The sequence below is a fragment of the Manis pentadactyla genome, chromosome 2 (genome assembly GCF_030020395.1).
Source record: "Manis pentadactyla isolate mManPen7 chromosome 2, mManPen7.hap1, whole genome shotgun sequence".
NCBI lineage: Eukaryota > Metazoa > Chordata > Mammalia > Pholidota > Manidae > Manis > Manis pentadactyla.
In genome coordinates, this window is record NC_080020.1 from 163,602,453 (window position 1) to 163,628,633 (window position 26,181).

The 26,181-nt window shown below is 45.5% G+C and overlaps 1 protein-coding gene across 1 annotated transcript in view; it reads right to left on the reverse strand.

The window, feature by feature from the left end:
* Positions 1-3,765, reverse strand: part of KCMF1 (potassium channel modulatory factor 1) — an 86,131-nt gene extending 82,366 nt beyond the window's left edge. The window contains exon 1 of the mRNA XM_036931031.2: positions 3,581-3,765. Within this exon, the coding sequence (XP_036786926.1) occupies positions 3,581-3,596 (16 nt within the window). The 5' untranslated portion in view covers positions 3,597-3,765. The remainder of the gene's footprint in view (positions 1-3,580) is intronic.
* Between the last annotated feature and the right edge of the window lie 22,416 nt (positions 3,766-26,181).

Here is a 26,181-nt window from a genome sequence, read left to right on the forward strand (position 1 = left end):
ACTTCTAACTTCAGGTAATCAATTAGGCTCTAACTCATGCAAGAAACATTTGTAATTTCATCTTAGCTAATAAGCACTGAATAACTTGATGTTTTTTTTAATTTGCAGAGCTATTAAATGGATTTTAAGCTCTCAATAACACTCATATTTTAAATGTACTTAAAATATCTAATGAAACATTAGGGGAAAAAACTCTTAAAAATTAAACAGAAAATGACTGGTTTCACTGTGTACAACATGGAACTAGATGGTGAACATAAAGTGACTAGTCACTAATGTAAAATGTTTACTACTGTAACAAGAACATTACAAAGTGAATTAAAAGAGGCCCTGGAATTCTGGCTGGAAAAGTTGTAACAGGCAAGCAGAGGACATAGTATAGAGACCTGCCATCTCTCCGTTCAGACAGGGTCTGGGCAAGTAGGTGGGGAGGCTGTTCCCCATTCCTGACGAATGTTTATAATTCAGTCTACATAGTGCTCCTGGAAACTGAGGTACAGAACTGGTTCAGTCCATGGAACTCACCTCATTACCCAAAGGAAATGATGGAATGAATACCAAGCTGAGTGGGCCCTTTCTGGACTCCCCAACAATTTAAGTTCTATCAACTCTTTAAAGCTCTAGTTCAGAGCAGAAGTAGGCAAATTATAGCCCACAGGCCAAACTAGACCAAATTTGGCCACCTCATGTGTTTGTAGGGCCTGCAAACTAAGAATGGTTTTTACATTTTTAAATGGTTAAGGTGAAGAATCATTATTTCATGACACATAAAAATTGTATGAAATTCAAATGTCAGTGCCCGTAAGTAAAGTTTTAATTAGAACACGGCAGTGCTCATTCATTTATGTATTGCCTATAGCTGCTTTTACAGTACAATGGCAGAGCTAAGAGAGAGACCATACAGCTCGTCAAGCCTACAATTTCACTACCTGGCCCTTTACAGAAAAACGATGCTGACCCCTGGGCTACAGCATTCCTCTATGTTTCTGGCTGCATCTCCCTTCTCAATGGCAGGCCACGACTTCACAAAGCAGAGACTCAGGTTTACTGATGTCCATCTTGGGGCTGTGTTGTCCAAAGGTACATCATTACATATAACTTAGTGCAACTCACTAGAGTGGGCACAAAACAAATTACATGCAAACAGAAGGCACTGACAAGGAAGCAGCATCCATGAACAACAAGACAGTAGCACAGTTGGGATCTCTTACCAGACTACTACATCCAGTTCTGGGTCACACTACTGAAAGGAAATGAGAACTACAGAGAATGTGGAGGTAGACCGATGATTAAAGAGCTCAAAAATCATACCAGAAAAGAAATTATTTTTAAAAATGGCATCAGTTGGCTCAAAAAAGAGAAAGCTGAGAACTTTAACAGTGAGGATGTCAAACTCTACATTTAGTGATAGATTAAATTTCCACTCATGAAAATGATGGCAGCCTGAACTAATATTCCACAAAACCTGTATGTAATGAATTAGATGTGATTCTTAATGAGACTGACATTACTACCTTAGGCCATAAGCTAGCCCCTTAACTGATAATCACTTGTCAAATATTGTACTAGAATCCAAGTGATGGATTATAGGAATATTCCTTTTACAGAAACATCTGGCATTGTGTAAGTTACAAGAAAAGGTGTGCTATAAATGTTCAGTAATAGTTTCATAACCACATGCCTTTCCACAGGACCAAATGGGGAAAATAGGCTTAAATTACAGCATTTGTGTTACATTCAAGAATGTTAGCACTGTGAGATTTTTAATGACTCTATGAGATTATTGAATGTAAAGGAATATTCCCAGGACACCATTCAATTAGAATACTCAGTCTGGAAATATCTGGATGTTTTCTTGAGGCAAGAATGGGTCTCAAATACCTTACTTCCACTGCTATGATTCTGTAATTTTAACTCTTCCAATTCTTATGAGTAACAGAGCTTGCAGCCACTGCTTACTTTCGCTTTGTCTTGCAGGTGGGTCAGTGTACACGTAACTAGAGTCCAAGATAAACTTTAATATCCCATATTTAAGTTAGATTCTAACATTAACTGGAACTTCTTTTAAACTATACGGATAGGGAATATAGTCTGATAAAGAGGAAAAAACGGGATAATAGACACAGTTTCCTTATAATTCTATAAGCCTAAGTACCTTTTTATTTTAAAATGTCCAACACTTGTACACAGTAAGTGAAGGAAAGACAGTGTATTTCCTAGTTTTGTGACTTCAAAATACAAAATCCTTGAACACAAAATGTTCCTTCAGTCAATCTCAACACTGCAATTAGTAATACAAATTGGCTCTAAATAATTTTAACGAACCTGAGTTTTTCAACCTCGAAATTATAAGGCCTGTATTTCCCTAAGAATACCCTTTCAGCGATGTGAAGCACACATTAATTTGACTCACTAAACTTTCTCCACTCCTACATTACCTATACAGGATTTTAAAATCAAGAGTACACAATACTTTCAAGCCACTTCTACAGTCTTGCATTAACCTTACCTGGATAAAGTTTTCGCCAATATTTTAATACTATTTATTTAAAGACTTGCAGTAGTGAAACAAAGAAAACACAACCCCCTCCCCCTTTTCTAAACCATATGGCAGTAAATTGAAGTTAACTTATTTTTTACCAGCTCAAAGCCTGTACAACGGCCTTTTAACATTTTTCTTTTTGTGCCTGGGGACTGGGCTAACTAAAGCTGTTTGCTTATTTGCGATTGTACCCCAATAGTGTTTTTAAATCTCAAAACAAAGTCCAAAATGCCTCGCGGACTATAAACATACCTCACCGCGGTCATTTACCAAAACCCGGTTTAGGCAGGTAGTGCATGCCGGGCGAGGGGCCCGCGGCCGGCCCGGGGCGAGTCTTGCTCCGACCCGGTGACCGAGCAGGGAGTTTGCTCGCCGCGGCCGGGCCGAATCCGCCCCGGGAACTTGGTTACCCAAGCCCAGGGACGCGCCGAGGCCTAGACGCGAGGCCGGGGCGGGCTCCGGGCGGCGGGGACTTCCCGTCCTCCGGCTGCAGAGCCTTCCCGCCTGCCCCGCGGTGGCCCGCAGGCAGGGGGCACCTCGCCGCCGTCTCCCGGCGACCGGACGCGCTTGTCGGGTCCTCGGCTAGCCCCTTCGTCTCCTGCCGCCGCCTGCGGCCCCGCTGGGTGGCCTCACCGGGCCCTTCCGGGGCGGCGGGAACGCTAGGCCGCGCTGGGGCCCGTGGCTCTGGAGCCGGCCGGGAGAGCCACGGCGTCCGGTATCAGTCCCGAGGGCCGGGCTCCCGCCGGTAACGGGCCCCGCCGCCTCCCCTCCCCCTCCCCCGCCCCATGACAGTGCAAACCCTCCGGCCCGCCCGGCCGCCCCGCCTCCGGCACCAGGCCCAGCACAGGGCCGCGGCCGTGGCGGCGGCGGCGCCGCGGCTCCCCGTCCTCGCCCGCTCGCTCCCGGGCCCGGCGCCTTGGGCCCGGCTAGGGCTCGCCCGAAGTCTCCGCCGCCTCCCGGCCGCCCTCCGCGGCGCCTGGCCCGGGCGGGGTAGGCCGAAGCCGGGGCGCTGGGGGTGGGGGCGGGGGCTCCTCTCACCTTCATGTCGGGACATCCTAGTTCAGACGTTGGCGGCGCGGCCTCTCCCGGGCTCCGGCTGCAGTGTCCCCCGCGGGGTCCCGGCGCTGCCCGCGCCGGCCGGCCGACTCCCACTCGACTCCCGGGCTCGGCCGCGGGGGCGGGGTGGGCAAGGGAGCGCTCCCGCGGCGGCGGCGGCGGCGGCAGGGAGGCGGCGCGGGGCGGGAATGGGGCCGGGCCTGGCCGGGCCTGAGCTCCTCCAGGAGGCGGGTCCGACGCCGCGGCTCCGCCGGCGCCCGCCGTGACTCGGTCACTCTCGGGCCTGCCGGCTCCCGGCTGCGGCGCCGTGCTCCGCAAATCCCGCTCCTCCCCTCCCCCGGCCCACCCCCCGCCCCTCTCCCCCGGCTCCCGGCCGCCGCCTCCTCCTCTTCCCCCTCCTCCGCCTCCTTCCGCCGCCCCACGCCGGCCCCGCCTCTCGCTGCCCGCGCCGGGCCCAGCCGCCCGAGGCCCCGCGGCCGGCGGACACAGTGGGGGCGGCGCGGCGCCTGCCGCGCTCTTCGGCAGCCCGCGGTCGGGCACCCTAACCCTGCCTCAGCCCGGCCTCCGCCGCCGCGCAGCGCGTGGGGAGGAAGAGGAAATGCCCGGCTGCCTGCGCTCGCTGCTCGCGCGTAGAGGCAGCCCGCGTGGCCGAGGGGCGCCCGTGCGGGGCCTTCCTGGGGCCGAGCTGTAGGCACCCTGGGCTGGGCTGAGTTGACTGCCGCCGGCGGCTGCTTACCAGCGTCGAGCTGCTTCCCGAGGGGCTCCCGCCCTCGGACACATGGCTGCCAGGCCGACCGGGGACAGCGAACTGCAGGCCCCGACACAGAGAGGCTACGGACCGCTTGGGGACGTTTGTGTTTTTTCTAAAGCCAGCAGCCCTGAAGGGAGAGGCCGCTGGCTTCCGGACGTCGTCGGGGGTTGCCGGGCCTCGTGACTCGCGACCGGGAGAGGACGTGGGCGCGGGAGGGAAGCAGGGAGGCGGCCGCGCTTGGCTGCTTGGCCCCAAGGCCGCTCCCCTGGAACCATCTCCTTTGAAGCCTCCGTTCCCGCCAGCCCCGGTGTCTGGCGGCACCCGCGCAGTTTGTTCAGCACCTTGGCTTTCCTGAATGTACTGTTTTGAAAACTTGGGGGCGAGGTGCTCCGTATTTGTGTTTTCTTTCTTCCCAAAAGGTTAACTGCTTTTACTTTGTGTGTCTTTAACGTTTTTACCCTGGTCCTTGTCAACGTTGTTTTAACGGCATTATTAATTAAGCAGATATTTATACTGCCCCTTACATTGTGCCAGTTGGCGGCGTGGTTTGGTGGAAATAGCTCGTTCTTTGGAGTCAAGAGATCCGCCATTGGGATCCTAGTTCTGATATCTTGTGTAACCTTGTTTGTTAACCTTGATGAGCCTTCGTTTCTTTGTCTTTTGTTGGTTTGCTTGTTATTTTAATTTACCCTTTTATATTTGAAATTGTTCTGGATTTTGCATAAGATAGAACTATTTCTCTAGGTAAGTTTACTGAAATTGTATTCTAGGGTACTGCTTGCTTTGGGGTTACTCTTAATCCTGTCCTCCATTATTAGCTGTGTGACCTGGGACAAATGACAGCCTCCTTGTGCCTTGATTTCCCCATCTTTAAAATGAGTGTGGTTGCACATGATTATAACAAGTAGGTATTGGGATGATTAAGTGCTAAAATGTATGTAAAATATCTAGCACCAGACACAGTAAAAACAGTTTGTTGCCATATTTAATTAAATCTGATTTTAAGGCACTTCCTGTTTTCAAAGATAGTGAAAGGTTATCTTAAAGTCGAGTAACATGTATTAGGTATTAGGAATTGGTTATTAGATCTACTCAAGGACTGTATTTGGTAGTAACTGGTGATAAACTAGGTATCAGCCAAATGAAGGTTTAAGTAAACATTTAAATGAGAACTTTGTCGCCAGAAATAGTTCCATTGCATGTATGCGTAAATTCAGTCCAGCACAGCTGTGGAAGAAAGAGGTCCACTGGGCCATAGTTGGGGTTTGGTGGAGTAGAGAGAACAGAACTACAAACAAGGCTAGCTAACATCTACTGAATGCTCACCTGTGCCAGCACTTATCTAAGCATGTTAAATATGGCTATGTGTGACCCTGGGTACCAAATCCTTAGGAGCCTCAGTTTCTTGGGCTGTAGAAGCAAGGACAACACTCCACAGTCCTGTGATGAGTGAATGATGTCTGTGAGTATATTAAGTTACAGAGATGAAGGCATTGTCAGTTACATGGTCAGTGATAGTGCTGCAGCAGGTAGGAGAGCCAACAAAAATATTGATCTCCAGGAGGGAGTGAGAGTAAGTAAAAAGGTTTACTTCTTTTGGGGAGTTGTTAGCTAATCCTATTAAGGAGAGCAAATGTAACTGTCTAAACTTCAAAGGAATATCAGATCTTTGACAGTTATGTCATTGTTTTAAGAATGAAAAAAGTGACTAAAAATATTTTCTTCCCTTAAAAAGTAAGCCGGAATATTATGGTTATTTGAGGTTGTCATGACTGGAGGAAACATTTTTCTCAATTCAGTGAGAGGTCAGGCCCTTCAGCATAAAACAACCTTCTGCTTGCTGTCCTGCCACATAGGAGATTTCATTTCCAAAAGATTAAATGCTCATACTGAATTGTCTATCAAATGATTTCTATTTTCCAGAAATGCTCCCGCCAGTTCCCTTTCTTTCCCCACACCTCCTTGAGCTCTCCTTTCTTCCATATTGTGCCTCACCCACCAATCCATCTTCCATACTATGGCTCAAACAAAAACAAAATAATGCATTAAAACACTGGTGAAATCTGAATAAGGTCTGTAGTCTAGTTGTACTAACACCAGCTTCCTGGCTTTGATATTTTTCTGTAGTTTTCTAAGATGTTAACCATTAGAGGGAGCTGGGGGAAATGTACATGGGCCCTCTCTGCAACTTCCTGTGTGTGTATATTATTTCAGAGTAAAAAAACTGTAGGGACAGAAATCAGATCAATATTGCCTGAAGTTTAGGGGGTGAGAGATAGGGATTGACTACAGAGAACTTTCCGAGGTGAAAAGAATAGTCTGTATCTTTATTGTGTTAGTGTTTTGTATATGCTTATCAAAACTTATAAAACTGTACACCTAAAAGGGTAAAGTTTAGTTTTATGTAAATTGTACTTCAATAAACCTGACTTTTAAAAGCAAGCTCTTGTCACCCAAGCCTCCTGTGGTCTCGAGGGTGAATTTAACTTTTCACATGAGGCCCAACAATCTTCCAGCATAATTATTCTGCCAATATACCCTGACATCCTTATGTTACATTGATTCCTGCCTCTGGGCCTTTGCACATGCTCTGCCCTCTGCTTAGAGGGGAGTACAGGAAATTCATGCCCAAATTCAAATTCCCTATACTCTGTTAAAGCCTTCCTTGACTCAGTCATGCCTGTAACTTCTCAGTGTCTTCCTCTGTGGTCACTTAATGCTGTGAGTAATTTTAAATTAGCATTAAGCTCAAGAGCAGGCAACCACATGATTCTATTTCTGAGCTCCAGTAGTGTTGAATGAATGAATGAATGAATGAATGATTTAACACTGGAAGAAAGCTTAAAGTGACTGTTCTCAAAGTGTGGTCCAGAGTCCACAGTACCTTTTTGGAGGATCTTGGATATCTGGGTTTTCTTATACCTCAAACAGCACATGTCAGTAGGTAGAATGAAGAAGCAGATGAGAGAATCCAGCTGTCTTCAATTAAGTCAAACACTAAAGATGTTTGCAAAAATGTAAAACAATGTCACACCTCCAAAGTGTCTTAAGAAAAAGTTGTTTTTAAAAATGTTACTAGGAAATGAGTATGTATTAAAAGATTTCTCAGTTTCCATTCCTAATATAAAAATATTAATAGATAATACATATTTTAAATGTTCTTTGGGGTCAATAATTTTTTAAGAATGTGAAGGAATTTTGAGACAAAAATGTTTGAAAATTTCTGCCTTAGAGACTCTTAAATTATTCATTGTTCAAATGAGAGATGTTGGTAATGGTGCTGACATTTGAGTAGTAGTGTGGTATACGTGGCAAGCCTTGTTACGAGTACTTCATTTATTCGTGCTGTTTTATCTTAATTTTACTCATAGGCTGATGAGGCACAGAGAAGTTAATTGACATGGCTACATACCTAGTCACTCGTAGAGCCAGGATTTGAACCCGTGTGTGTGTCCAGAATCCCTGCAGGTAAGCATGGTTTTCTGCCAACTCCTGGGAGGCCTAGAAAGGGTCAGAAAGGCTCATGTTCTTCGGTTGCCTCACAGTCTCTCTGGCCTTTACTCACACTTGCTTTACAGATTTCATTTCAGATTCTGCACCTCCAAGGACTATCAAGCCTGTCCTTGTGATGCCATGGTTTTTTCAAATCTAACCATGTGTCCCTGTAATTCAACCACCATTCCCCTCTCCTGACCACTTGGAGCTCTAATATATGACTTCCTATTTTCTTATTCTATCACTAAATCTTACACTTCTTCAGGACCCCTATCTCTTGAACTTTTCATATGACTTCTTTTTTTTCTTTTAATCCCATTCTGTTCTTGATCCAATGGGTACCCTAATGGTCAACTCAAAACTGTTCTTTTTCATAACCTTCAACTCTTTACACCCCTCATTTTCAAGCCACACAAGCTCTGCAAATTCCCTAGTCCCGAATCAATTGCATGACTCAGTATCTCCCCACCTATGTCTGATTGGGGTGCAGAACACAGCATGAAAAAAAATGATGGAAGTGTACAGATTGTTGGGGGACCTGTCACAAAACCTAGTGGATCCAACTGCAGTTGGACCGCAGTACCACACTGAGTAGTCCTTAACGTTCAATCAGCACCTTCCCCATCCTCAGATTATTACAAACTTTCACCACTTGGCTTCAACTATTTACTCATCCACATCCCCAATAGATAATGTCACCTGATTGACAGAGGACATAAAGTTCAAAATGCAAGAACTTCCTCTTCCCACTATAAACCTCCATAGGAATCTGTACATGTGTGCTCTGCTCCCTCACCCTCATTCCCATCCCATAAGAACAGATTCCTTTTTCCAGTTCAATCCCACTTCTGCTTAAGATCCTACTGCATCCCACCTTGGGTCATGCTCTCTTGGCTACCACCTTAACGTGTATTTCCAGCTGATTAGCCTTGACTGGCTCATTTCCTTTACCTGAGAAACGCTCAAGCAACCCTACACTTCCTCTGGTTACCACCCTATTCTTTTCACAGTTAAGCTTCCTGAAAGAATTGTCACTCCTCTTAGCTTCATAACCTGGTTAATCAGATTGCTTGGCTTTTGATGTTGTGGGCCACTCACTTTCGGTGACACCACCCTCATCTTCCTGCCCGTGTCTGTGCTCTTCTGTGTGCCCTGTTGGTTGAGTGGAGTCACCTTCAACCTAGTCAGCACCCAAAATGAAACCCAACAGTCATCCTAAGCTTCCCTCCCATTTACCTGGCATGGCTATACAGTCACCAGTGGATTTTACCCATTAAATACAGATCAGGATCACCCTTCTCTCTGTTCCTATGACCCCCAAACCATTCCAGGCTACCACCATCCCTCCTTGAGAGCCAGTGATCTTGACTCATTACCACCAATCAGTCTCCAATGGAAAGCAGACTGCTTCCAGTTAGCTTATTTATTTTTGACTAAAAATTTTTCATAAAAGTGATACATGCACTTAGACTGATGGACAGTGACTGCAATGGGGTGTGGGGGGGACTCGATAATATGGGTAAATGTAGTAACCACATTGTTTTTCATGTGAAAATATCATAAGAGTGTATATCAATAATACCTTAAAAATGTATTAAAAAAGTGATATATGCCCATTGAAGAAATTTTGGAAAATACTAAAAAGCATAAAGAAAAAAATTAAAATTGCTTATAACACCCAGAGATAAACATTGTTAGTATTTTGATGTGTTTCCTTAGAACTATTTATTGGTCAGAATCACAAGTTGGATATTATTCCACTGCATGAAGCCCTTGAATGGCTCACCTTCAGTGTTCCCCGTCTTTTACAGACAGTAACTCACAGTGCCTACCAAGGTCTAAAGTCTGTATGGTCTGCCTGGGCTTCTGCTACCCACCATGTGGTTAGTGCCAGCTGGGTGGCCCTGGCTGCAGTGTGGTCTCGTTCCTGCCTCTGGGCCTTAACATTTGCTTTTCTGTAATGAACATGCACTAGTTTTATAGCTCATTTTTTTCTTTTATATTTTATGTTAAAGAAGCTTGGGTGAAATAAATGGTAATTAGTAGGTGGTAAGTGGAGGGGGATTTAGAGTGAAATGAGCTGTCCTGATTCTTTTTGGAATGGGCTGTGGGGGAGGACTACCACGTGTTTGGAGGGGCAGCAGCGTGTGCATGCCTGTGTGTGTGTGTGTGTGTGTGTGTGTGCATCCGCATGCGTGCAGGTGGGGTGGAGAGGAGATGGGGAAGTGAAGATGAGCCCAGATGACATTAGCTTTCACAAGGAGGCAGGGCGCCTCATTCTCTGCGGACAGTTAATGGCGATAAAGTTGTCACCTTGGGTAGAGCAGGAAGTTGTGGCAGTCATGCCTCATGACCTTCACTTTCTGAAAGTGGAAGGTAAAGTCATGCCATTTTGTGCCTTTGTGCCTGCTAAGTTTCTACTTTAAAAATCAGCTGTAGACCCCTTGGCTTCGAGTGTGTGGTGCGCTTCACTAGATTCACCTTGGTGGGGATTGCTTTATAAACCTTCAGAGTCCGACAATCTTGACTTTGTGAATCAGAATTTCTGAGGGGTGGGGCCCAAGGATCTATATTTGAAAGAACGCCACTGAGGATCCTCACAGTGCAAGAATTAAGATTGGAGAACCACCCCACGAAGTGCTCCCATTCATTTTAGTCCTGGATTGCAGTTCAACTCTTCCCTCCCCCCCTGTGTGCTGTCCTTGCACGGAGTGTCTTTTCATTTACATACTTCCAGTACTGCCCAGAATTCGGCTCTCACACTGGGCTTTGGGTGCTTGTTTGTGAAATAAATGTGTCCAAAACTGGAGCCCACATGTCCTGTACCCCAATCCACAGTTTTCCCTACCACATCATGTTTTATCTCCATAAGCCTCTGAATTCTTCATAAAAGAATTTCCTGCTTCAGCAATGCTTAAAAATCATATGCCAACTTGACTTCACAAACCCACATAGATCCAGAGAAGAATGGGATTTATGGAGGATTTCTTGGTCTAAGGAAGTAAAAAAATGAGGCCCTCTGAAAGTGAAATGAGTAGAATGAACACAAAACACACGAGCAAGCCCCTGCAGCCCACGTCTATTTTAGGTGTGTCACCCTAGTCTCCCAAACCCATGAAGCAGTTAAGATGTACTCTGGAAAAGAGCCCTGGAATGCAACAGTTAATACGGTGGGCTCCCAGGAGGTAATGAGTCAGAACAGAAGGCTTGTGTGTGGCTTGCATGGAGCAATTACAGTGTACCTCCCACAGTATCCAAGGATAAAGATGCTCTTGACACTAGAGGCCAGTGCTTTTAATTTAGAGAGAACTAGTCTAGAAGAACACCAATTCATCTTAGGAGAAATGGGTGTATCTCCCAAGAATGGCTAACATAAGTCTTTATTGAGCACCTTCATGGGGCAAGGGCTGTTCTAGCTGCTGGAAACCTGACAGTGGGCAAACGGCGCAGTACCTGCTCTTAAGGAGTCACAGTATTGTTCTTGATCACTCACCCAGTCCCCAGCCTGTAATTTGATGTGCTTTGTGGACTTGCCTGGCAAGACAGGACTTTGAGTCAATGACTAGAGCCAATTATTTTGCCAGTTAGGCCTCCTGTCCTCACACAGCATTCTAGTTTTGAATCACCTGTGACTTGGGTGAGTGTAAAACAATTAGTTCCCCAGAGTCTGATTTCCTCTGACAAATGGCTACAAAGCAGAGCCTGCTGCTGAGCACAAGACAGCCCCATCCTGGAAACCCTTCCCCACTAGCCGCCAGCTGTCAGGGGTGCCCAGCAGTGCCCCCCCTCAGCTCCATCCCGCGCCCTACCAGGATGGCAGTGTCCTTTCCTACTCTTATGCCCTACTGAGAGGCTATTGGGAGGATTCCTGGAGCCTTGAATTTCTGGGTGTCTGGAATTCCAAAGAGCCTGGATCAGCTGAAACCATAGCACCCAGTGCTGATTTTAAAGAAAAGGGGAGCAGGGACAGCTGCTGGCAAGCGGAGGAGAATGGACATAATGGGAACAGGCTCCTGTGACACTGAGGGCAGCCCCAGGTTCTTAGCTGCCCTGGGAGAAACACCGAGAGCCAAAACCAGCATCTGTAGCCCCTGTGATTCCCAAAGACAGCGTTTAACAGACCTGGCTCTGAAAAACATTCACTCCAGGGCAGATCCAGATTTTGGGGACTGAGGCTTATATATTTCTGAGGGGTGACTCTTAAGAAAGAAATACAAAATTAGACACAGGGACCCAATTTCAGGAAGCAGGGGATCCTGAAGCTTAAGCTTTAATAGTTTGACATAAATCTACTTATCTGTTCATGCTAGACGATAAAAATATCTGTTGTCTGTGATGCTAAAGGATCAGAGGGCCCCCTCTGGATGCTTAAAGAAAAAGCGGCAGGGATGAGAATGACTGCAATGTTTTATTTCCTTGGTCTCGTTGATGAATCACACTTCTTCTTTATCCTTCATACCCACTTACAGGTTTAAATGCTAGGCTCTGCTATACAGGGACCAATAGCTCATTCATCTTTGAATCCCTAATACTTTGCACATAGCATAAGCAAAATATTTGTTGAAGGAAGGAGTGAATGCTCTCAGGCACTGAGAACTGACAGTCTTATATATTCCCTTCTTCCTCCTGGGCTGCCCCAAGGAGGTGGCATGGAATAACAAAAGAGCATGGGCTCTCCAGTCAGCCCTGAGTTCAAACCCTGACTTTTGTCGTATACCATCCTAATAACCTTGGATAAGTTACCCAACATCTCTCAGCCTGTTTCCTTCTCTGTACAATGGAGCCAATAATACTTCCTGCGAAGTTGTGAGAATCAGCTATAATGTCTGTAAAGTGACTGGAATGTGGTAAGTCGTAATAAATGGTAGCTGTCTTATTGTTTAGTCAGGGGCAGGTAAACTGCAGCCCATGGGCCAAATTGATCCACTGCCTGTTTTGTAAATATAGTGTTATTGGAACCCAGCCACACTTATTTGTTACATGTTGTGTATGGCTGCTTTCATGCTACATGGCAGAGTTGAGTAGTTGTGACGGAAAGCAAAGCCTAAAATATTTACCATCTGGCTCTTTACAGAAAAAGTTTGTCATCCTCTGATTTATGACTTCATCAGTTCTCTCCCAACTTCTAGTTGCCTCCTAATGGGTCTGTAAGTCCTGGGAGAGGAAATCCTGGGGCAAAGTATCTCTAAAACCAAAATCAGTCAAAGGGAGAAATAAAGTTTAAAACCCGTTTATTGCATACAACCTGCAGTCTGGAGCCGTCTCTCTTTCCTGCTCCAACAGAAGCAAAAACGAGCATTCCCCCTAACCTCTCAAGTTCAGATGAGCCCTCTGTTGCCCAGGTAATTACCCATTGATAAGGAGATAAACTCTTCTCCACCCCTGAGGAACACCTATTGATATGCAAATGTGAAAAGCCTTATGTATCTCCACCCCTGAATGCCTGTTGATACGCAGATGCACTAATGCCAGGTGAGATATTCTGGAAATATTACATTTTTACCCACAGTGTCTCCCTCCCATTCTATTCTCTACCCTAAGGCTAGATGTTTTTCTAAAGTATAAATCCCATTAGGCTTTTCAAAAAAAACAAAAAAACTTTGTTGGCTCATTTTCTGCAACTCCCTAGTATAATCTTCAAGATTTGTCACAATCTGGCCCCAGTCTTCCTCTGGAGTCTATCTCTTCGCCCGTCTTGCACACCGGCCACAACAGACCACAGAACAGGTTGGGAGCTTAAGAGGTTCTGTAAGTCTGCACGCCATGCCCTCTCTAGGACATCCTTTTCTCTGTTCTCTACTGCTCCAATCAGTTTCATCTTCCTGAGCTTCTCTGTGAAGCCGGCTGCCTCTGTACTCATCTAAATCAGGACAAGGGAAATTAGGCTGCAATAACAACACCCAAATCTCAGTGACTTCAAAGTACAAATAAATAAACAGAATAGCGTATATTGCAAGAGCCCTACTCTGAGAGTGCTCAACAAGCAACTGTGATAATTTTTTCCTCCAGAGAATTAAAAAAAAAGCAGCCTATCTTTTTTTTGACAGTATGGGCACAATGACTAATTACCTTATTAACAGATACTTGGCATTTTGCTTAAAACAAAGGCTCTTATAGAGGTTGTGGTTGATAAATCATTGTCAAAGTGATGCCGGGGTTGTTGTTTGCGGAGTCGAAGAATGAACTTAGCAAACACTCAAGGTAGGAGAACCAGGGTAGAGGCTTTTATTGAGAGAAAATGAGAGGACAGAGCTCCTGGCTCACACCAGGAGGGGACAAGAGAGCCCATGGTGGTGCCTTGTCTAGGGAATTTTAGGCAGTTGAGGATTTTCAGGAACTGATAAAGGGCTTAGGGTGTGAACTTGTACAACCTGCCCTGCCCCCAAGGTGGGCTGGGTTGTTGTCTGTTTGCTAGGGTTGTTTACAGTGAAGTCACGGGTTATGCTGAGATACCCTTCTTTATTTGCAGAACACTCAAAACATTCCAGGCCAAGTTGCTCCTGGCCTTTTGAGCTTTCACTGATCTCACTAAAGATGTCTATATTCCTAGTTTGATATTTTTACCCTAGAGAATTGACTTTGCATAATGCTTAAGAGAGTTTCTATAGGGACTTCTTTGCACATTGTTATATTGCTCTGACTGTAAATATCCTCCCTTGCTTTTTTTGGAGGCCCTCACCCTACTCTGACTACACCCACTGATGCCGGGGTTCTTGTTCGTGGAGCCGAAGAATGAGCTTCACAAACAGTCAAGGTAGGAGAGCAAGGTACAGGCTTTTATTAAGAGATATAGTGAAAGGACAGAGCTCCTGGCTCTCGCCAGGAAGGGACAAGAGAGTCAGTCCGTTGTTGGTGCATTGTCTAGGGGGTTTTATAGGCAGTTGAGGATTTTTTAGAGAATATGAAAAAACTTAGGGGTGGGGACTTGTTAAGTGGTCCCTGAATATTAAAAATTAACTTAACTGTAAGGAATTTCCTGCCTTGATTTCTCTCTGGGACACCTGCGCCTGGGTCAGGGAGCATATCAAAAGACTGCCTACCCAGCCTCCAAGGTGGGCTGAGGTATTGTCTACTTGCTAAAGAATCTTGCCTCTTGAACTTCCTGGGTGTTAAAATGCAATCTTATCTTTAAGATGGAATTCTTCCTGCCTTTTACCATGCTGTTTACAGCTGGGTCTGCATGCTAAGTTAGTTGCTCAGTTTGCAAAATCACCTCGTCAGATCTGAAGGAGGAAAGATAGCACATAGGCCTGGGCCTTTTAGTATGTTTAAGTGAATCTTACACATGGTTACAAATGATTAGCGTAATAAAACATGTGCTACTCTTCTTTATCTGGGGAACATTAACTGATTTCACTGAAGAATGATTCTAGAGCTCAATGTTTAACATAGAGTTTTAGTAGGGGGGTTTGCTTGCATGTAGTTACATTGCTCTGACTGCAGATATCCCACCCTGCCCCCTCCGGAGGCCCTCACTCTATACTGACTACATCTATGGTCCCTGTCTCACCATGGTCCTTTCTCAAAAGGAGAACTTCATTTAAGGAAGAAAGATTGGAAAGTGTGGGTAGATGAACTGTAGCTGAAGAGTCAAGCTTAGAACTGCTTTTGGCCACAGCAAGACCTTGACAAATGCTGGCTAACAGCTGGCTCACTGCTTTTCTTCTCTAATTCTGGTTCTGAGCAGGTCTTCCCCTCAAAGAGGTGGGGTGGGGGTGGGATGGGGGGGAGGCTTGAGTGAGGAGGGAAGGAGGAGGGTCCAGCTTCTGTCTGAATCAGCATGGTGCTTCCATCAGCACACTCTTTCCAGGTGGGCATAAACCATGTTTGACCTGCTCCACCTGGTACAGGGGAGTTTCTCCAGGATTGTCCGCTCTCTATCCATTTTGAATGCGTGTGCTCTGGCCTGCCTCCTGATACGTGGTTGCTGCCCAGCTCCTTTAGACTGACGCTTTAGAAAGTATCCCTCAGTATCTCATCATGCAGCTCATCAGCCCACCTTCATTCTGGAGGAGAGGTTGGGAGCAACTCAGCTCTTTCAGCCCAGGGGTGATCACTGAGCTACCATGTTGCTGTTCCCCCCCATTCCTTTGCTCTATACTCTGGGCCAGGAGTGAACAGCACAGGGACATCCACTGGGCCTCATGTTGTTTCTGAAATCATTGCTTGCCCTGCCCATGGCCCCCATCCTGGGGCTTGGCCTTCCGTTTGAGCTCCTGCTGTTCTGTCTTGCTCCTTCCTTGCCTTCCCTGCTGTGGATAAAATTGTAACATTTCCAGAATATCTCGCCTGGCTTTAGTACATCTGCATATCAATAGGCATTCAGAGGTGGAAAGAAGTATGGCTTTAGTGCGTTTGCTTCATTCCTCAAGGGTGGAGAGAAGTTCATCTCCATATCAATGGGTAATTACCTGGGCAAGGAGGGCTTATCTGTACTTGAGAGGTGAGGGGGAGGGCTGGTTTTGCTTCTGCTGGAGAGGAAAGAGAGATGGCCTGGGACTGCAGCTTGTGAGCAATAAATGGATTTTAAACTTTATTTCTCCCTTTGACTGATTTTGGTTTTTAGAGGTATTTTGCCCTGGGATTTCCTCTCCCCAGACTTACACCTGCACACTGGCTCTTTGAGTTCCGTCCAGAGCACTGGATTTTGCCCTTGTCCCAAACACTGCTGTATCAGAACCCTTGGGGAAACCAGGCTTTGAATCTGCACGGGCATCGTGCCTGAACTTCATGGCCATATCCGTGCCTCATCCCTCACACCTCTGGCCCCAGTCTTACTTTATGTGCAGCCCCAGAACTTTTGATTAAAGTTTGGTTAAATTTACCGTGCTTAAGTAGGATTAGGTGTTGTGGCACCAGTGAGGCGCTGAACATTGTTCCCTTTTGGGAACCCACCTCCCACTCTGATTTCTTTTCCAATCCCTCCCAGTCTGCAACCTGGCTCCTGATTTTGAACTTTGCCTTGTTCCTGTTGCTGGATACTGTCCTAGTTTGTCCTCTACCAGGGTTCTGAATTTTCTTTTGAACCCAGTGCCATGTGGTCTCTGTTCCACTGCTATCCACCATCTCAATGTTGAGGCCAACTCTTCAGAACTTCGACAGGGAGACCTGAGGGATCATTAGTCTAGAAGTGTAAGCAGTGGATCCTCCACCCAATAAAGCTTATTCATGCATGTAGAGCACTTGGTGTAGTCTGGCACAGAGTAAGCCTATATGTGTTACTGTTAATGTTATCACCATATATTTAAAATAGGCAAGGTTTTGCCCTAAGAGAGGAAGGCATTTACATCGCAGTTTAAAATAGTAATCTATATTACTGCCAGGTCACCTCACACTGCACCCCATGTGTCTGGCACATAGGACTCAGTTTGACCTTCCATGAACTAGGAGTCCCTCTTGGTCTATTTCTTTGACTTTACTCTCAGTTTGTGACCCAACGATTCCTTTCAGCCAGTTCAACATCCCTATGAGGTCATCTTTCATATTCCTCGCTACAAGTCCACACAAATGAAGACTGAGTGTTGCTAATTGTCCTTCCTCTAATGACCTAGGGAAGCATGAGGAGCTGGTAATGTGGACAGTGTCTGGTACCCATTGGCTTCTTTCATTGCAAATGGACTGTGGGCAAGAGGCGTCTCTTAGGCAGGGAAGTGGACTCTGGTGAACATGGGCTTTGCAACAGGTACAGGGAAAGGGCTTCAAGTTGTCAGAAGCTGCTGACATGTTGCTAACAGACTCCAGGAAAAGAGGACATCCACCATCTAGGCCACATGGCCGCTGGAGAACGTCACCCAGGGCAGCTGGGAATAACTGAGAAGGGGGTGGAGCCTCACCGAAGGAAGAACAAAACTGAAAGAGAAAACGCAGCTTCCTCAGGGCCTGGTCCTCTGCCTGGCCCAGAAGAACCAGGTGTGAAAGAGAGAATGGATGAGTGGATTCAAGGAGGGAAGGAAAGAGAAAGACAATAAAGAAGAAAATATCACGCAAATCAAATAAATAAACAAGTCAAGAACAAGCTGGCTTCCTGGGACCTGGGACCTGCCTACCTACTCCTTTCCTCCCTCTCTCCCTCCTCTCTCTGTCTCTTTCTCTTTCTTCCTAATGAGGCTATTTCCCATCCTGAAGAGGCACTAACCCTATTCCCACGAGGGTGGCAGTGTGGCTAAGCAGGGCACTGTGTGCAGGAAGAAAACCAGCCGACTGCTCTGAAGTATGGTGTGGGGTTTGCAGGGCTTAAGGGAGAGCCAAGGTCTGCAACAGGCGACTTTCAGGAGTAGGACTGAGTAGAGCACTTGGTTTCAAAAAGGAACTAGCAGGGTTAGTTGGAATGAGGGTTTAGGTAGGATGTGCCAGAATTAAGCAAATGGTGCAAATGTTTTCTCCTGTATAAAGAGATCTTTGGGATGAAATATTAAGGGGGATCAACAATGAATGTGGTTGTTGGTATAACAATGCATAACTGTAAAAGACTTGTTCACATACCATAAATTTCAACCTTCTACAGGGTGAATCCATCAGTTTTTAGTATATTCAAAGAGTTGTGCAACCATCCCCATTACCTAATTCTCGAATATTTCATCACCCTATATCCATTAGCAGTCACTCCCCCCAGCCCTTGGCCACCACCAATTTACTGTCAGTCTCTGGATTTGCCTATTCTGGACATTCATATGAATGCAATCATACAATATGTGTGTGGCCTTTTCTATCTGTTCTTTTACTTAGCATAATGTTTTCAAGGCTTATCCATGTTGTACCATGTATCAGCACTTCTTTCCTTTTTATGGCTGAATAATATTCTATTATATGCATATACCAGATTTTTTTTAACCCATTCATCTGTTGATGGATATTTGTGATGTTTTTGGCTATGTGAATAATGCTGCTATGAACATTTATGTACAAACATCTGTGTGGACACATTTTCATTTCTCTTGAGTATGTGCCTAGGAGTAGAGTTGCTGGGCCATATGGTAGGTAACTCTGTTTATCTTTAGTGAAACTACCAAACTACCAAACTCTTTTCCACCATGGCTGCACTATTTCACATTACTTCTTTCAGTGTATGAGGGTTTCAGTGTCTAATGAACTTGTCAACACTTGTTGTTGTCATCTTTTTATGATAGCCATCCTAGTATGTATGAAGCTATATACCTCAGTGTGGCTTTGATTTGTACTTCTCTAATTACTAATGATGTTGAACATCTTTTTACATGTTTGTTGGCCTTTCATAGATCTTTGAATTCCAGTAAAACTTTATTTAGGTGCTGGGCCATTTTTGGCCTGTAAGCCATGCTTTGCTGACCTCTGATACAATGAACTCTTCCTATGTGGCTATTAAAAAGAATCAATAGGATTATGTGTATTGACAAAGAAGTCTATCAAGTCATTTAAATATTATGTTTTTTAGGGGGGCAAAATTACACAGACATTTGTATGAGCCTGAAAAAGATTCTTAAATGACATGTACCCTACTGTTAACAGCGGTCACACTAAGAGAGCCCTGCTTTTATAATTAGCATAATATTCAACTGGGATATATTTAACTCGAGGTTAGTCTTAATGATATTATTCATAAACTTCTGTTCTACATAGAATATGACAACTTCACAGTCATAACAACAACACAATCGCCTTTACACAGTGCCTCCAAGGCCACAGCATCTCATGGGGATAAATGGGAGTCTAGACAGATCCATGGACAAAGGGAGGTGGGTTTGGCAAGAAGCCAGGTCAGAGCCTTGGTGGGAACGAGGCTGTATCTGAAGTCTGTGGCAGATCTGGGGACAGAGGCAGCCTTCTAGTCAGTAGCCTCATGACACTGAGCAACTTCTAGGTTGAAAGGGTCTCAGGAATGTTACAGCAGCTGCTGCTTTCCGAGTCATCAGCTGCATTTTCATCTAGCTGGGAGCCCTCCTTTCCTTATTTGCTGAAGAACCGCTGCAGGCCAGTTTGGTGCCAGTTGGTGGAGGAAGTGTGTAAGCTCAGAGCCAGAGCAGAAGGGAGACTTGTAAATAGTTTCTCATCCCAGAATATGTGCACCACAAAGGTGAGTGCAAATGGGAGGGGATCTTTATGCAATAAGTAACCTCTGAGTCATATCTGAGTCACTCTGAAGTATGCATAGGAGTTGGCCACATCAACTGAGGCAGAGCAGGAAATTCCAGGCACACCGAAGAGAAGAGATGAGGTCCAGAGATGGGAAATACTGTCAAAGTCACCCTAAGAAGTTTATGAACAGAGGCCAGGCTGAGAGGCCACAGATCAGGAAGGGGAACTAGTAGAGGATTGCAAGCAGGGGAGACAGGAAGTCAAAATTAAGCATTAGAAGATTTTCTTGTGGTAGTGGAGAATAGGCGGGCAGGGCAGTTAATGATGTCTTGTTCAGGTGAGAAGGGATGTGAGCCTGGATTCAGCCCATATGTGAATTTAGCCCACACTGCTCTCACCTCTGAGCCATTCTCAGAGTTGCCCGTTCTGCTTGCTATGTCTCTTCCTCTCCTCTTGGCATGGCTGGTCCTCTTTCAGTCTTTACATTTTAAAAACTCAGGAAGAACTGCCCACCAAGAAAAGTTCACTGACATCCCCCACCACTCCCAGCTGGGACAGGGACCCCCTACTCGGGGCTCTATGAGGCTCTGCATTTCTCTCTCTCTCTCTCTCTGTGAATCCCCTTGCTTCATGATTGTATTTTGGTTTCTGAATTATTACTAGACTGTGATTTTCCTAGGGCAGGGGCCAGGTCTCATTAGTCTTTGGGTCTCAATGCCTAGCACCGAGAGGGTAATTAGTAAATACCTGTGACTGAATGAGTAAACAGATGATGGAAGGTGAAGAGGAGAAATGAGAGATGTTTGGGAGGCTAAATCAGTATGACTTGTTTTATTTGAGGCAAATTAATACTCAGAGACCGAGTTTGTCTTTGCCAGCAATTTATTTAACACATGTTCACTACAGGGATTTCAGGATAATATCTCTTAATAAACCAATAAAGAAATAACATACTCCAAAACAATGATAGATGAATCACACTATTGTTCCAGGCCAGGAGAGATGAAAGAAATAAAGTCCAAATAGTTGAGGTGTACCTTTATACAAGTTGGTACAGGAGAGAGGCAGCTTAGCCAACAAATAGCTAGTGTCTGGCTGCCAGGACAAAAGTAAAAGTCCCTTGTTGCTAGAGCACGTCGCTAGGGAACGAGGGCACAGGTGTAGATGGGCGAGAGGATAACTTCTGGAGCTTTGACCTGCACCACTGCAGGTGTAAGTGTCTTTCACCCTGGCAGGAATTAATTGCCCCAAGGTCAGAGAGCTATTTAGAGCAGCAAAGAGTCACCTTGCCCAGACAGAACACTTCGAATAGACCTCCCAAACTTTTGATATTTATAGTCTGAATGTCCCCTTGCTGTGTTTCCCCATGTTTTTTTTGATAAGCCCCCAGGAGTGCCCCTCAGCAACTGAGCTACCAAATGCTTATCAGGGACAAGAGATGGGATGATGACATCCTTGATGATGACACTTCATTCTTATATCAAAACAACTTGTTGCTTAAAACACAATTTCATTTTTATCGTAAACAAGGGGATTGGAGATCCTATCCATCTGATACACAGCGCTGGTCAAGTGTGTGGGCAGGGCTAGTGGGAAGGGTGGGCAGTGAGAGTGGCTGCTAAGAGGACTCCAGGTTTGCTGGTTTTGGAGTAGGGGAGGTCTGAACTGTTGTTACTCACAATACTATTGACATCCAATGTGTGTGTTTTCTTTTCCACACACTAACCACTTCTCCAACTCTTTGGACACCAGCTGGGTGTTCAACAATTCAATTAAATTCTGACACCATCTACTTAGAGTGTCAGATCCCACAGGTGAAGGGCTCTGTCCCACAAGACTGCCTCTTCTTCAGATGCCAGTTGCAAGTCCCAGGTTCCGACCTGTACTTCTCACCAACCAGCTGTAAATCAGGGTTTCCAAACCCCCTTTTCAGGTTCAGTAATTTGTTAGAATGGCTCACAGAACTCAGGGGAACACTTTCCTTACATTACCAGTTTATTATAAAGGATAGAACTCAGGAGCAACCAGATGGAAGAGATGCATAGGGCAAGGTGCTGGGTGTGAGGGTGGTGTGGAGCCTCTATGCTGTTGCTGGATGCACCACCCAGCTAGACCCTCAGGGTATCCACCAACCCAGAAGCTCTTCGAGCCCCATCATTTAAGGGCTTTTATTACATAGGCATGATTGATTAAATCATTGGCCATTGGTGATTAAATCAATCTCCAGTCCCTTTTCCCTCCCCAGAGGTTGGGGTATGGGACTGAAAGTTCCAAGCTCTAATTATGGTGACTAGCACCCATCCTGAAGCTATCCAGGAGCCGCCATTCACCAGCCATCTCATTAGCATATAAATGATACTCATCACTCTGGAGCATCCAAACGTTTTAGCTACTGTGTGCCAGGAACTAGAGACAAAAGCCAAATATATGTTTATCACAGGAAGTGATAGGGGCATTAATTAAGGCAGGAAATAGGGGACAAAAAGCATATGAGGGAAGGAAGATTATTCAGTTATCTATTACTGTGCAGGGACGCAAAATGACGATAATCACTTATCATCATCTTCCATGGTAATAGAGGTTGACTGGCCATTCCATGGCTGAGCTGACAACCCACAGATACCATGCTTGGCTTTCAGTTTTTGTTTCCCATTCTTGGCTGCATCTTATACATCTGTTGTATCTTAGTGGAGTGCGGAATGCCTTTTACCTTTCTCAGTGTCTTTGTTTCACCAGTGTATTCTGGGAGTCTTTTCTCTTAATCATCACAAGGGGCCTCTTCATATACTTGGACCTCCAGCCTTTGGCATCTTTGTGAAATGAAGTTTCCTATGCGATCCATTCCCTATGCTCAGAGGGCCCCCATGTGAGGGCTTTTTCTTGCATATAACTGCAAACCTGGCATGCACAGGTTTAAACAAAAAGGAATTTATTGGCTCACGTAACTGAACATTCTGGGGGGTGGGGGCAGATCTAACTTTGGCCATGGTTGGATATAAATGTCAGGACCTTGATTTCATTCCCTGATGATTTAGTCTCACTTCCTGTCTCTAGGCTCTATTCCCAGCAAGTTCTCTCTAGATGGCAGCAAGAAATGGCTGCAGCAGCTTCAGCCCATTCCTTTTCTGCTTAAGTCAAACCAGAAAGAGCAAGCCTTTCAACTAGAAGAGCCTGCGACAGCCCCTAGAGTCACTTTGAGGAGGCCAGTGTGGTTGTTTGCTTTCTGAGGTCAGGGGCCATCAGCAGGGTCTTGTGCTGGATAAGGAGGGGTCCTTGGGGGTGCAGGGAGCAACCAGTGTTCACTATGGGTTTGGGAGCAACGCTCTGAAGTACTGTTGAGGTGGAACTCAGGCAGTCCTGGCACTTTTCAGGTATCAGGAAATACTTCTTGGTTGCTTAAAAATATGGTACCACTGAGCCATGACCTGGGACTCTGGGACAGAAGCCACATCCTGGCTTTATGGTCAGTGTGGACCCAAAGGGTGAAGGTGCCTGCTGGCCATGTCAAGACACTCTAGGTGCCTGCAAGGCACAGGCGCTGTTGTTGATATTTAATTGCTGATCTCTTCAGGGAGATACAGGTGAAAGACAAAACCCCCACACATGGGAAAGCTGCAGAGGGTCAAGAAATCTCTTAAGGTTGTTATAACCTAGTCCTTATTCTACAGTTTGCAATTCTTTTTTCTAGGTGGAACCTAGAAGCCCAACTTATCAATTTGTTCACTCATCTAATAAGCATTAATTAATCACCTACTCTGGCCAGACACTGGAGGTTTAAGGATGAATGAGGCCCAGTCTTAACTCTTGAGATGTTTGCAGGCCAGAGCTGGGGAGACTGACACACAAGATCATCCTGAAACTGATGACTGTGAGTAATAAAGGTACAGAGGAAGCGCTCTGAAAGGAAGGAGCAGCGTTTTCCCCCTGGGGCTGACTCACCTGGGCAGTTTCTCGGCACAGTAGATGAAATCATCCTAGTTCACACCCAGAGCATTGCCCTGTATTGCAAATGGGAGGGTAAAGTTGGCTTGAATTTTAAGGAGGGGAAGTTGGCAGTAAGTAGCAAAATTTTTCCAGTATGTTCTCCTTCAGGAAAGGGCCTTTCCTTGCACATGTAAGAAATTACACTGTACAAGGTTTCCCACTGCAGTGGTGGCGTTAACAGCAAAGACTGGACATAACCTTGGCGTTCCACATTAATGCAGAGCTTTGTACATGTTGATCTGGAACATTCTTCAAGACATACTGAGAAGTGAAAAAGCTAATGTTTGAACTGTGTTAAAATATGCTGCCTTTTCCAGAAAAAGGAAGGAAAAATAATGTAAAATTTTGCTGTATATGAATAAACTAGCTCTGGAATAAAACAAGAAACTTATAGTTCCTTTGGGGAGAGGAACTGGGTGTCCCAGGGATGACAAGAGGGAAACTTTGCTGTATACTTTTTACCATTTGGATTTTTAATGTTTATCAATGTTAAAGAAAAAGCACCCCTCTCTACTCTCCTTAGTTGGGAGCAGGGAGGGGCTGGCAGTTTGTGTCTTTGGGAGGGTGCTCCTGGCTCATGTCATCCCAGTGACCCCTTTATTCTCCACCACAAAGGCCATCTTTGGGCATCTTTCTTCAGTGGACTTGGTGTGAACTTTTAGTGTTATCAATAGCTGCTCAACCTAATATTAGCTTTCATTTCCTTTCCTATCCTCTATGAAAGGCTTGGTGCTTCAACAGACCTCAGGGCTTGGTCTGTGTAAATGCTGATTCTCTGACTCGGTCCCAGATGCTGGCAGCTGTGTGGACATACCAGCATCTTAAGCGCTATTGTCTGACAACTGTAGCTGTTTTCTGCTAAGTTTGCTCCTTAGCTGTTTCAGTTGTCAGCTCTTCCTGTTCCAGTGAGGAAAGTCCCCTTTAAAGCCATGTGCTTAAAACTGAAACCCAAGTGTAACAGCCTCGGCCTCGGTTACCACAAAGGCGGGTCTCAAATACTTCCTAAACCCTTGCTGATTGATGTCCTTCTTTGGAGGGAGTTCAAGGCCAAGAAGGCGCAAGGAACCTAGCTCCTATTAGTTGCTAAATCTAGATTTGTTTTCCCTCCAGGGAGGGATTATTGTCCCCTCTCCTTTTCCACCATGCTGTTTCTTTTGTGATTCACATTTTAAATTTAGTCAATAATGGCAATGTTTTTTTAAAGGCAAAAAGAAGCCATGGAATGATTTCCCCTCTTTTTCTCTCTCAAACCAAAGAGGAGGGTTGAAGAGCTGACTGTGGTTCCCTTAGAGACCTTAAGGAGAGGGTTAGAGTGTGTCTTGGGGCCCAGGCAGGTAAAGCAAACTTGAGTAGCCACCCAGGAGAAAATTAATAGTGGCAGTGAGGGTGCTGTAAGAGCGTGAGATGGATGCCCTTCACAGGAGGCAGCTGCTACTCTGTACATACATAGCATGTTGCTTCATGGGATTTTTTTTTTTTTTTAAGGAGGGAAGGCATATGGGATTTTGATGAAATTCCCTGCATCTTTAAAATATTGTGAGTGTCCCAGGCAGGCCTTCTGTGTGCATACTGTGCCCCAGGAGACAGGCTGCTCTTCTGTCTGATTGCTCTGGGCTCCTCTGTCCGAAGTCTTCAGTCTGTGGGTACAGCCTTAAGGTGGGCGCGTGATGCTTGACCTTTGTCTTAGTCCTTTGGGGCTGCTGTAACAAAATACCATGGACTGGATAGCTTGTCAACAACGGAAACTTATCTCCCACCACTCTGGAGGCTGGGAAGTCCAAGTGCACAGAGCAGGCTGATTCAGTCTGAGGGCCTGCTTTCTGGTTCATGGATGGCCTCTTCCTCACTGTGTCTTCACATGGCAGAGGGGCAAAGGTGCTCTCTGGGGCCTCTCTTATAAGGGTACTAATCCCATTCAGGAAGGCTCCACCCTCATGACCTAATCACCTCCCAAAGGCCTCACCTCCAAATACCATCACCTTGGCGGTGAGGATTTCAACATACGAATTTTGGGGGATGCAGACATTCAGACTGTAGCAACCTTGTACCAGACAAGTCCCCCATGCCCTGTGGAATCAAAGGATTTTTGATCAATGTGGCTTTTTCAGAAGAGGTCAGCCCTGGAGCTGAGTGGTTTTAATACTTATTTTGGTTGTTTTCGCTGTTGCATCTGTGTCTCTCCCATGTAGCATTTCAAAATCATTTAAAATTGCTTGTGACTTTATAGACTATTTAGTGATTTTTTTTCCTATTTACTCTTTTGGTAACAGCTATATTGAGATTGAATTCATGTGTCATACAA